This window comes from Lolium perenne, chromosome 7 (genome assembly GCF_019359855.2).
Source record: "Lolium perenne isolate Kyuss_39 chromosome 7, Kyuss_2.0, whole genome shotgun sequence".
In the NCBI taxonomy this organism is placed as follows: Eukaryota; Viridiplantae; Streptophyta; class Magnoliopsida; order Poales; family Poaceae; genus Lolium; species Lolium perenne.
The window spans coordinates 89,064,800-89,076,788 of NC_067250.2; the positions used below are offsets into that span (position 1 = coordinate 89,064,800).

The 11,989-nt window shown below is 43.7% G+C and overlaps 2 protein-coding genes across 2 annotated transcripts; one reads left to right on the plus strand and one right to left on the minus strand.

The window, feature by feature from the left end:
* Positions 1 to 318: 318 nt before the first annotated feature.
* Positions 319 to 948, minus strand: LOC127315848 (uncharacterized). The gene has a single exon (XM_051346295.1). The coding sequence runs from the start codon at positions 946 to 948 to the stop codon at positions 319 to 321; it is 630 nt and encodes a 209-aa protein (XP_051202255.1).
* A 5,318-nt stretch (positions 949 to 6,266) lies between these two features.
* LOC127316716 (uncharacterized) lies at positions 6,267 to 11,652 on the plus strand. The gene is made up of 15 exons (XM_051347173.2): positions 6,267 to 6,563; positions 7,399 to 7,526; positions 7,635 to 7,706; positions 7,785 to 7,898; positions 8,412 to 8,480; positions 8,571 to 8,627; positions 9,147 to 9,200; positions 9,278 to 9,340; positions 9,440 to 9,502; positions 9,579 to 9,740; positions 9,825 to 9,980; positions 10,848 to 10,928; positions 11,009 to 11,070; positions 11,178 to 11,301; positions 11,420 to 11,652. Exons 1-14 carry the CDS (start codon positions 6,386 to 6,388, stop codon positions 11,269 to 11,271), a joined length of 1,353 nt encoding a protein of 450 aa, XP_051203133.1. The 5' UTR covers positions 6,267 to 6,385; the 3' UTR covers positions 11,272 to 11,301; positions 11,420 to 11,652.
* The last annotated feature ends 337 nt before the right edge of the window (positions 11,653 to 11,989 follow it).

Genomic DNA, 11,989 nt, shown 5'->3' on the forward strand with positions numbered 1-11,989 from the left:
CAAATACACACACGAAGACAAGTCAAATCTCGCAATGCATACGTGATACGTGGTAGAAACAGAAACACTGGTCGGAGTAAAAAAGGAAAAAAAAAATCCGAAAGTCGTTCCCCATCGTCCCAGTAAAAAGTTGGTGAACCCATTTGAATCCCAAAACCACCTCGTGTTTCGACTTCTGCTGGGCTTTCAACCACGTGTGACCTTTTGGAAAACCTTAAAACTCATATGGCTTCTTTTGGTCAAGATATTTTTGTTTGGTTTAACATAAGTACATGACACACTAGTTTTTTTTTTTTTTGACGCAAAACTGAAATTTCATTAACCATAGTGCTCAGCCAAATCGCTGGCAACAAGTTCAGATACAAAAGGAGGGGCATGATCAGCCCAACCATTACATTCAGATTCAACTCGGTACCCAAATTGGGCCAGAGAATGTGCAACTTTGTTGCATCTACGCGGGCAGAAACTGAACTCGAAAGAGTTGAAGGAGCTAATACAGCTGCTCCTTATTTCACGTAATAGAACACCAATTTCTGCCAGCTCATGGGATGTAGATGTCAGGGCCTTGACCAAAATCTGTGAATCAGACTCAAAAACGACCCGGTGTAAACCCAACGCATTTGCTCCCTCAATTGCTGCAGAACAAGCTTCTGCTTCAGCCTGGAGTGCATCACGCAGGTGTCTCAGTTTTCCTGCCGCAGCTCCAATGAACTCCCCTGTATCAGATCGAGCAATAAAACCCCACGCACCATCCCTTGTTTCATCTCTGAACGATGCATCGAAATTGACTTTCACCTTGTTCTCAGCAGGAATAACCCAATGAGCCGTTGCTGGATGAGCTACAATGTCATGCATAGCTGCTACCGTGTGCTCTGTATTCATTCCCTTTGTGAACTCCTGATAATGTTTTTGAATCATGCTGCAAACCTCACCCGTAGACTTCTCCATTTCCCCTGCATTCACTTTGTTTCGCACCGTCCACCAGTCCCAGAGTAGTATAGCTGCAAGATTCTGTTTTTCTCTCGTGAGTTCCCAAACGCCTTCCATCATCAACCGTGCATCAGGGGCAGCAGCTAGTTGAAGCCGCACATCCTCCATAAGCATACTACGCCAAACCTGCTTCACTCGTTTGCATTTGAAAAATAGGTGCCCACCATCTTCATCTAGTCGACAACACATAGGACACCTAGTGTCCAGTTCAACCTTTTTGCGTTTGATATTCATGCGTAGGGGCAAGCTATTGTGTGTAAGCCTCCAAAGGAATACACGAACCTTTCCTGGGAGCTTTAGTGACCAGATTTTGTCCCAGTTCTGTGACACTCCAACAACTGCCGATGATGTACTAGTGTCGTTTTGGTGCCGTCTCTCTCGAAGATCAACACCAAGCCGATAAGCCGATTTAACAGAAAAAACACCTTTTTTATCCAGAGACCATGCAACACTATCTTCCATTCCCTGTCGCAAAGGAATTTTTAGAATTTCCTCAACATCTTCTTCTAAAAATATGGCTCGTAAGACGTCCTCGTCCCATTGAGTTGTGCCATGGTCGATCAGATCAGACACCATGACCGGTTCCTCCATCTCATCTGGAGTGCGAACCCGACGAGTTGATCCACTCGGAATCCATGGGTCCTTCCAAGCATCTATGGATTGGCCCGAACCTACCCTCCATATAATGCCCTCCTTCAAAAGCGCAATTCCTCGGAGTATGCTCCTCCAGGTGTAGGACATAGTTTTCTGTGGTGTGGCTTCTAGGATCGAACAATCTGGATAATACATAGCTTTGAGTACTATACAACATAGCGAGTCCGGATTTTGCAGCAATCTCCAACCCTGCCTCGCTAGCATCGCCATATTAAAAATGTGCAGATCTCGGAAACCCATCCCTCCATCATGTTTCGCTCTAGTCATTTGGTCCCAGCTTAACCAATGACACTTCTTCTTCCCATCTTGTTGATTCCACCAATACCGGCAGATCATACATGACACACTAGTTGATTTGACTAGTTTTTGTTAAGTCTTACCATTCATAATAACGTGACCTAGCTGCTTGTTTACCTAGAGGGTTTAATTTTTTTTGTGGAGGGTATGGTATCACTCCATCTTGGATGGGGTGACCTAACTGAAGTAGCCAAATAAACAAACGTGTCTTAGCCATCCTAGACTAAAAGTAGCCAAATGTAGTGACTTAAACAAATCAACGAAAGCGGCGTGACTAAAAGCATCTCCATCGATGCCCGCAAATAGGCATCGGCAGTAGCACCGACACGTTGCTATGGGGGCGCCGGCAGTATCTCCCTTGATGTAGGGAGGGGTTCCCCACACCAGCGATACCAATAAGTTGGCTCCAATAATTTTTTGGCACAAAATAAAATGAAACTCACAAATAGGGATTGAAATTCAACTCTAGTTTTCGAATAGGAATTCAAAGCATACTTCATCCACAGCCACCAAATCTCCATCGAAGTCTGGATACCAAAAAAACAAATTGTGCTTCGTGGACAAATAGCTCGAATGAATGGTGTGAAGGACGTCTGCACCTCCATCACGTTTGGCTCGTTAATCACCGACGACTCCACGGTCACCGGTGGATCCTCCATCACCGGTGGTGTTACCATCACCATGGTTGTCGCTGCCGATGTCGATGCCGCCATGGATGCCGGTGCTGACATGGCTTGGGTAGCCAACACCTCATTGCTGATGCGCTCGCAGTACTTCTCGTGCCAAAGGATCCATGTCCTACATGTCCGCCATCGAGATCTTGGCCTCTTGCGACATCTTAGTCAAAGAAATGTTCGATGCTTTATTCATGGCCTTCATCATGCGGGATCGGGCTTTCATCTTGGCGGCTTCCACCTTCTCCCTCTCGAGTCCCAATTTCACATCTTTCTTCTCCAGCATGTCCCTCCACATGGCGGTGCCCCTTTTCATCCCTCCCTTTGTTGTCGATGGAGAAGGATGAAACCATCTTCTCAATGGTGGCATCAAAGTCGGCCAATGAGGACACCCCATTGACCTTGGCCTTCCTGTTGCTAATTGGGCGACCGGGCGAGGCCGTCGAGGGGAAGGGGGAGTGGTCCATCTCCGGCATCGCCGACTCCTTTGAGTTTGAGTCGGACCTTGTCCCATTTCTTCACATCTTGGAGCTTCCTGAAGCAATGCATGGACGCGAAGGCCTTTGTCCTCGTTGTACAAGGCGAACGCGTGAAACATCTAGCAAAGAATATGGCAATGCATCAACATGGAAATAGTGAATTGACAAGTGCGCAAGATGAGAGAGGAACTTACGTAGTCCACCATGGTCTTGCCGCTCTTCTTCCTCACCATGACCTTCTCGTAGTGGCCATGGAATTTGTAGCATGATGCTTTGATTATCCCCACCAAAGCGATATTGCCGACTCGTTGTGGATCATGTGGATCGAAGAAAAATCTCCAAATTGCTTCCTCTCATTGAATTGGTCGAAGATGCGCTTGTAGTACTTGCCGGTGGTTTGGCCGTCGCCGGTGATGCGGTGATCCTGCCGCTCCTCCTTCGACATGCTTGCCGGCTTCTCTTTTAGCGGAGTCTTGCGTGGCTTCCCCAACCCCTTCCCTTTCGCCGAGGTCTTGTTTTTCAGAGGCATGCCGGAAGCGGTGGCGGCGAGGTCGAGGCCATCTTTGGGCGCGAAATGGAGAGGTACGCGAGAAGTGGACTAGTTGTAGGGGGAATAGTCGTCGGTTCTATTAGGCTCCAAAATCGATCGGCTACTTTTAGAAAGCGTCAGCGTGGCCCAAAAACAACGCCTAGCCGCAATAAGCTATTGGGGTCGCTATTGGAACTACTGGTAGAGATGCTCTAAGAGGAGACATAAGAGGTCAACAACCACGAGTAGTTAAATGTTTAGGTTCAAAAGTTTCGCCATGGACATGAACTTTCTTTGTCTTAGCCATTCTAGACTAAAAATACTATTTTGAATCGAAATAATTGACTCAACTTTGTCTACATATGATGTATCTAGACAATTTGTTAACTAGATATATTTATATTTAGATAAAGTTGAGTCGAGTTAATATGAATTGGAGGGAGTAGCTAAGAATAGTGATTTAAACACCGAAGTATGGTTTAAACGAGAAAAAAAAGGCACATAATTAGTTAAAAGTTTAGGTAAGGAGCATTTAAGGGTTAAGGAAGTCTCAGCGTTTGTACGGGCATGAATTTTCTTGCACGGACAGGATTTTTAATTTTTACATCACCATCATGTGCTGTACTAGCCAGGGGCAGTACCAGTTTGCAATTGATACTCTCCGTAGTAGTGAAGGTCCGAGCGGACCCATGGAAAATCAAATCTTCCAACGAACTCCACAGCTACCCCGATCCGGCCACCTTTAACTCCTGCGCGATCCCATCGCTGTCCGATCCACATCGGAGGGCCAGCACGCCATTTATGAGGTCAGGGGTTAGGAGGTTGGTGCCCCCGTCGACGCTGGTGGTTGCCGCTGCTTACCGGTTCTGTCCTGCTGCTAAATTTTACTACTCCTACGCTTTTTTTCAATGCGTTGTTTGGTTTAGAATTTCTGTGGAGGGTGCAAAACTTTTGACTGACTTTTTGGGGTGGTTCGTTTCATGGTTATGACGCTAGCGCAAGTTTAGTCTTTGTACATCGATCAGGCTGACAATGCACATCGACGACTAGAGACTTGGAGGTTGGGAACAATTCGACTTTGAGAAAAGCAATCTTTGCATGCACGCTAGAAAAGAAGGAGAAATCTTTGCATGATCAATCACAAGTTGTGGAGTTGATTATCAAAAGCGGGTTCCTCATAAAAAAAGAAGCAAAAACAAGATATTCTTTCTTAAGAGATCTCAATTTCGAGAAGAAGTATAAATAGTAAATACATAAGTGAAAGGGTCAAACTCCTCTATTGAAAACACTAAAAGTAATAAAAATTGATAAATGGTTCATTGGACCACGTTTGACACATGGCAAGCTAAAACCAACGGTAGAAACATATATTTTAATTTTTATATTTGATTTCTCTATTTAGGCGAAATGGAGAGTAAGTAGATCATTTCATGCCTCCAAAAAATAGATCATGATTTAGACACGTCGGCACATGTTTAAGTTGGGCCTGCAAAAGAATATCCGAGTATAATGGAAAGTTCTTTTCACACATGATTACCATGGACCCCTCTATGTTCCAATCTTTATTTTTTGAAAAAGAATGAATCATATTTGTAAGCTTCAAAAAAAGGGAAACAATTCAGGACTTTGTCCATGATATATATCCTACACGCATGCAATATCACGGCGCAAAATTTTCTTTTATTGATGGGCTACTAAAAACGAGAGTCTATTATATTTTCGAGATTTGAAAATATGGTACTCGCATCCACAACTCTGTCATTTTTGTGTAGCCCAAGATTCACATTGTTTCAAGTTCATCCGTCCTAGTGTATAGTACTTGCACATACATCTAGGCTGATAATCTAACCAACATGATGCAAGATATATGTTACAAATATATATAATTAGAAACTTCAAATGTTTTACTCTCTAATGGCATAATTTTATTGTTGTATGCATATTTTGTTTGTCAAATTGATAATTTAGGGTTAAGCACGGGCCCTATACACCGTGAGCCCTGATGGCATCCTATTTTGAGAACCAACTTGTGCCCACCAGAGTTTAAATCCCGAGTTTCACACTTTGATGTCTTAATAAGACAAGATATTTTCGCTGGGAGGCGACGTCCCGTTGAGTGCAAGTCGCATGTGGTGAGTGTCAAGGCCCGCTGGTAGAGTGTGCGTGAGCGCGTTCGTAGAAGCGAGTGTATGTATACATATTTGGGAGCGTCTATTGCGTGTGTTTCGTGGAAAAAAAAAAGATATCATCCTATTTTTAGATATTGAAAATCTGAAATATGGACTTCGTTTTAAAAAGAAAAACCGAAATCACAGAGGCCATATACAGCAAATCTCCACTTGTGTAATCTCTGGTGAGAAGTAGGAGTAGGCGAGCAATGGGAGGATTCCGTGGCCACGTTCGCAGAGATCCTCGAGCGCGAGCCGTGGCCGATACGGGCACGCCCACGCGCCAGCCACCTGTCCCGGACAGGGACGGCCCGGCCCGGCCCGCGGGGCCCACAGGGCAGACACCCAAGCACGTCACGTGGGCCCGCATCTTGGATCCAGGCCGCCTCCACGTGCTCCCCGCCCCGCGTTGGGTAAGGAAAGAAGAAGAAGAAAAATGGAAAGATCTGCGCTACTACTACTACTCCACGACACGCGCGGCACGAACGAACCAGGCACGGACCCTGCTACTACTACCCGCCCCCCTCCTTCCCTGGCGGTCGTGGGCGTCGTCGATAGAACCGAAGGATTTTGGGGTCGGCGACGCGACTTGGGATGGGGATCTCGATGAGGCTCCTCCTCGCCGTGGCGCTGCTGCTCGCCGCCGTCGTGGCCGGGGCCGCCGCCGAGGAGCAGGCGGTGCCGGTGGAAGTGGGTGAGATCGCGGGGGGCGTCAAGGAGGCCGCGCTCAGGGCGGAGCTGGCGCAGCTCGCGGAGAAGATCTCCGCCTTAGGTCAGTTCTCCACTGCCCATCTCGCCTCGCTCTCGGTCTGAAATCACAAGGGGGGGGGTGTTAACCTCCCTCTTGTACTTTTCTATGGGGGGCGAGGGCGGGATTGGGTTACGGCCGGGGCAGGGACTGATTGGATTCCTGCTCTGGGCTCTGGAATCTGGAGCTAGGTTAATCTGCCATGGTTCACTCGGATTGATACATGCCGTCGCGCTCGACAGAGGGGTTTAGTTTCGGGGCCAAATTCGACGCCACGAGCTCTCCCGGATCCGTCCGTTGGGGGTTTATTAGTGCTGACGAGATGATTCAGTCGCTCGTTGTAAGTCGCAGGGCTGTTAGAAATTGCTCAATTGATCAACTGGCTTTCTGTTCTCACAATTATCCCTCTTGTTCTGCGCCGATTTTGGTTCAACAATAAACTGAGCTGAGGAGGGGATTATTTATTTATTTAATTATTTATGTTTCTACTGTTCAAAAAGTTATCTTTTGTGGGGATTTGTTTCTCTAGTGCTTGGATGCGTGAAAAGAACCCATTTTTTTGGCCTACAATTTACTTTAGAATCAGCCAACTTTGGTTGAAATAAGATTTAGCACTAATTGGTCAATTCTGTCCATCAAAGTCAGTATACTGCGTATCTTTTACAGTAAATGTTTCCACTGTGGGGAAAACAAGTCGGGTAGCTTTCGCATGAAAGAGTACCATTTTTCCACCCCAGCAAAGTCCATATACAGTTGGCAGTTGCTGATTAGTGATTTCGCATGTTGAATATGCTCATCAAGACACTTTATAGACCATCATCCGACTAAGAAAGATGGTCTGATTGTTTCGCTTCTACAGAGTCGGGCATCGCTGAGAAATCCCAGGACCTGAAGAGCAAAGATGCTGGCATCGCCAAGCTTGAGAAGGACATCGAGGAGAAGTCGCACAAGATTACTACTCTGCAGAGCGAGATCACAGCCCTCCAGGTAATTAAGCATCATGCTAGATTGATAGATAGAAACCTCTCAACTCCGAACCATTATTTTCTTTGTGGCCTTGCTAATGTTTCTGCCTTCTTTTCGATTAATGTACAGAAAAAGGGGCCTGTGGCTGCCGAGGAGCAGGCTGCCAAGGCCATTGCCCGGGCTGCTGAGCTCGAGAAGCAGGTAAGGAAGATTCAAGTTAAAAAGAACTGTTGAAATTATCAATTATGAGTTTGTGGTTTCTCATCTTTGGTGTTCTAGATCGACATTCTCAATAAGGAGATTGAAGCACAAAGTAGCCAGAGAACAGCACTTGAGGCTAGAGCTAACAAGGCGGAGAAGAAGGTGCAAGATTTGAACTCGAAGCTCGAGGCAGTAAGTGTATTACTTGACTTCCCTACTATTGGCCTTTTTTTTTCTGGACAGAGGGTAATCGATATTTTTGTTAGGGTCATATACTCCTGCAAAGACGTAAATCTGTCATTTGTACAGTAGGTTTACGATCCAGACTTCTGTGCTTAACACATTATTCTGAGTGCTATCTGTATTTTATTTTTATCTTTGTTAGTCATGGACTCATGGCAATGCAATAATCGCTTAATGAAGTGTGCTACTTTCGTATAAGTTCACCAGAAGTGAAATCTAATCTTGTATGATGCTTAACAGCATAAATTATCAAGTGATTACTTGTTCATATATTGAACGTTTTACCTAAGTCAGGAGGAGCCTATAATTAGTTTCTAAAGCTATTGAAGTCCGAGTCTACATTTAGTTTACATAGCTATTGAATGCCTGTGTTATGAGTGGCAGCTGAACTAACAGTTGAAGTGAACAAACATGCTAGATGTTGATCAAATTGTTCTTATTTCTCAAATTTGTCTTTGCTAGCTCCAAAAGGCAAGTGGCGAGCAAAAGCGTACGATCCAGAAGACGGAGCGTGCTCTTAAAGTTGCTGAGGTTTGCAATTTGTTTTGTAATTGTTACTGTACTTCCCTATGGTGGTTCTATCCTTCATTTTATTCAATATCTATTATTCCTCATGTGTAGGAGGAATTGATGAGGCTGCAAAATGAAGCAACAACTAAGTCAAAACAGCTGACAGAGGTATCATATACCATATCATCACAGCTGCTAGTAACATTTTTTCCCAGTGTGTGCCTGCAAGGTCAAGTAGATTTGGAAACCTGTTCGTGACAACTAAATCATTCCATCTCTTGAACTCTATCTTCCATTATAAAGAACTCACAAATTGGGCTGGAAAAATAGATTTTGCTTTTAATGATTATTATGGTTGCCCAGAATGATAATTTCTGTTTATCTACAAATATATTTCTAACGATTTGGAATAAAGAGAACTTTCAACAGATATTAACTTGCACACTAACTGCATAGCTTGAGAATGAATCTGGCCATTATTTGTTGTGTGGTGTCAATAGTCTGGTGGTACTTCTGATGGTTAACTGGTACTTAGTTTACTTATAATTTGTTGTACACCAAGTAAGAATTGTTTATCTCACGATACCCATAGGCCATAGCGGTATCTTCCAGACTTGTTGAAGATAGTTTTTCTGATTGTCTGTAACGAAAACAGTTGTATGATTCTGTGTTTGTCCTTTTTCTAAGGTACATGGAGCATGGCTGCCACCTTGGTTGGTGACATATTCTGCTCGCTATGCGGTAAGATGGAACCACAGAATATGCACCCCTGCCATTTGTTTACTCACACTCATCCGTGTGATCACCATCTTGTGTAGGAGGTGGTCTCAGGTCACTGGAATGAACATGGAAAACCTGCCTTGGAGAGCTTTTTGGAGAAGGTACATCTCAATTAAACAGTTCATTTTACTTCAATTACAGGATGTGATGCTTAAATGAAGTTGTTATTTATACTTGTCTGCCATGTCAAATTGCTCCAGGCATCAGAAAAATCTGCTCAAGCAAAGAAATGGGCTGAACCACATATCGAAACTGCTAAATTGGTATTGACATTGGATTCATGCATTTTCCTCCTTTATTGCTTATGTTGCACTAATAATATTACTTTTGTGCTTGCAGAAATTGGTTCCTGTCAAGGAAAAATTGGCTGAGCTTAAGAAAAATGCAGAGCCTTACGTGGAGAATCTGTCCACAAAATCAGTGGAGGTTTATGAGGCATCGAGGGATGCTGTTACACCTCACATTGTAAAACTTAAAGCATTTGCCGATCCCTACTGCCAGGTACTGTTTGGTTAGTTATACTAATTGCTGTTATCATGGTACTAGCTTTCAATCATTGATGTGTAGTTATGGCTGTTCATTTAGGAAGCTAAGAAGCTCTCCAAACCTTACATTGATCAAGTTGCTGAGGTCACGAAGCCACATGTTGAGAAAGTTAGAACTACTCTTAAGCCTTACACTAAAAGAGCAGTTCATGCGTATGGAACATTTCTTGAGTCTGCAACCACATACCATCGTCAGGTTTGTGACTATTTTCCTCATTCATCAACTAATTTGGGACGGAGGGAGTATTCTATATGCCAGCTTTTGTCTATGCCAAGCTTTTATCTCTGGAGAAACCAAATTCAACCCTTGCGCTACTGCTGCGATGTGCAGCGTTATCCCTAGTTTCTAGCTGTAGCATGCTGGAGTAGAGGCATGTGGGCACCACTGAATGTGCCCTCAGTCGTCGTTTGTAAAGAATACTTCTGTTGTTTCTAGTCCAACTTCTTCAGCACAATGGCATTGAGAGGTTGACCCACTAGTGTGACTTTGTTGGTTAAAGGTCCTCAGTGGTCACAGTGATGCCAAGGCTATCTTTAGTGCTAAATCATGTTAGGTTCAAGCTGCGATGGAGCAAGCGGAAAACAAATATAACTTGGTCTTGGTTTGTGAACCATGCCTCTCGCTTAAATATTTGAAAGACCAATAGGGTATTGTATCCTCAGAAAATCTCCAGAGGGGCACAACATCCTAAAAAAGAATATGTGCTGAGGTTAGATACGATGGTGGAATAGACACCAAACCTTTTTTTTCTCCCAGATTCATTTTACTGTGTCAAATGGTAGTCCAGTACGTGCAGTATATGCTATAAAGCAAATCCCAAATTCTGAATCAACAGTGAATAAACCTCCTGGACCTCATCTAGAGTTGTTATTTGTATATGTACGTTGTCCCGTTTGCAAAATTTTCAAATATATTGTAGTCCTATTCATTTGAAGTCCTATCAGGTAGTTAATATCTGTAGCCTAAGATATCAGCACTAGACAAAAAGCTATAACAAAACAGTGTAACCCTTCCTAAATGCATTTATATGGGAAAAAGTCTAATTTTTTTCTCTTTCTGTAGGCTCAAGCAACCATCTCAGATTACTTGCACCGACATGAGATAACAAAATCACTTGTGACGAAAGAGTTGGTTTGGTTCCTGGTAAGCACTCTTGGGAAATAGTCAGAAACAGCAACCTTGATGGCCCCACCTATCTAACCGCCATTTCCATTTTTTTACAGGCTTCTGCTTTGCTGGCTCTGCCTGTGTTTGTTATATACAGGCTTCTAGTAGATACCTTCTGGTAGTTTTCTTTATTTTTGTATATTTTATTTCTTATTATTATTGCTATGACCTTGCATAAACTGATATTCCATAATTTCTGTGAACTCTCTTGCTGACTTGACACAGCACCAAGAAGAAGAAGAGATCGTCTCACAATAGTCATGCAAACCATAACAACCATGGCAATAGGAGACACAAGCGTCGACATGCTGAGAAGTAAACTGTTGCCGACTGCCATATAGGGTTGCAGGTATTGTTTCTCTCTCCATCATCAGGCCTCTGGTTGCTGACATCAAGCCAATAATGTTGTTATGGTTGATGCATTAATGAATTTATGTTAGTAATAATATATTCTTGTCTTGATGCAGAAATCAGATGAGTTCTTCCCAGAGGCTGTTTCTCATGAGCCATGGTGGAAGGATGGAACGCTGTATACCACCAGATTTTTCGTTTCCTTTTTGCCCCCATTGTATGGACTATAGGTTTCAGCAGCGGCCTTATGTATCTGCTTCTCGCCGAGGTTTATGGGCTTAAGGCTCGGCGTTTGTCAATTGTTTATTGTAACTTTGTTAATACACTTGAGTTTGTTTGCGGTGTGTCAGTTTTGTTTTTGTCCACGTACATCCTAACTATACGATATACAGTTGCTCTCCCTGTTTGTGGAATGCTATGATTTAGCAGGCTGAGTTGCAAATACTGAAAGCATATACTAAGTGTGCTACTGCTTCATGGCATTGTGGGTTTGTTTGTTTTGATCTTTGAGCACAATACCAGCGTGTAACTTTTTTTTTTTGACTTGGAACGTTGACATTCCATTAACTTTGGATGGCATAATCGCCGTACAGAGCCCTGTTTACTAGTATTAACTTTTAGAACAAAAGTACTGGTGCTCACTCTTGTCTAGAACGACACTGCTGGTATTAGCTGAAAACAGAGTG

Coding starts and splice junctions, on each gene's coding strand:
- LOC127315848 (XM_051346295.1), bottom strand. CDS start 948: ATGGAGAAGTCTACGGGTGAGGTTTGCAGCATGATTCAAAAACATTAT.
- LOC127316716 (XM_051347173.2), top strand. CDS start 6,386: ATGGGGATCTCGATGAGGCTCCTCCTCGCCGTGGCGCTGCTGCTCGCC. Junction 8,481..8,570: donor GTGCTCTTAAAGTTGCTGAG/GTTTGCAATTTG, acceptor CCTCATGTGTAG/GAGGAATTGATGAGGCTGCA. Junction 9,741..9,824: donor TTGCCGATCCCTACTGCCAG/GTACTGTTTGGT, acceptor CTGTTCATTTAG/GAAGCTAAGAAGCTCTCCAA.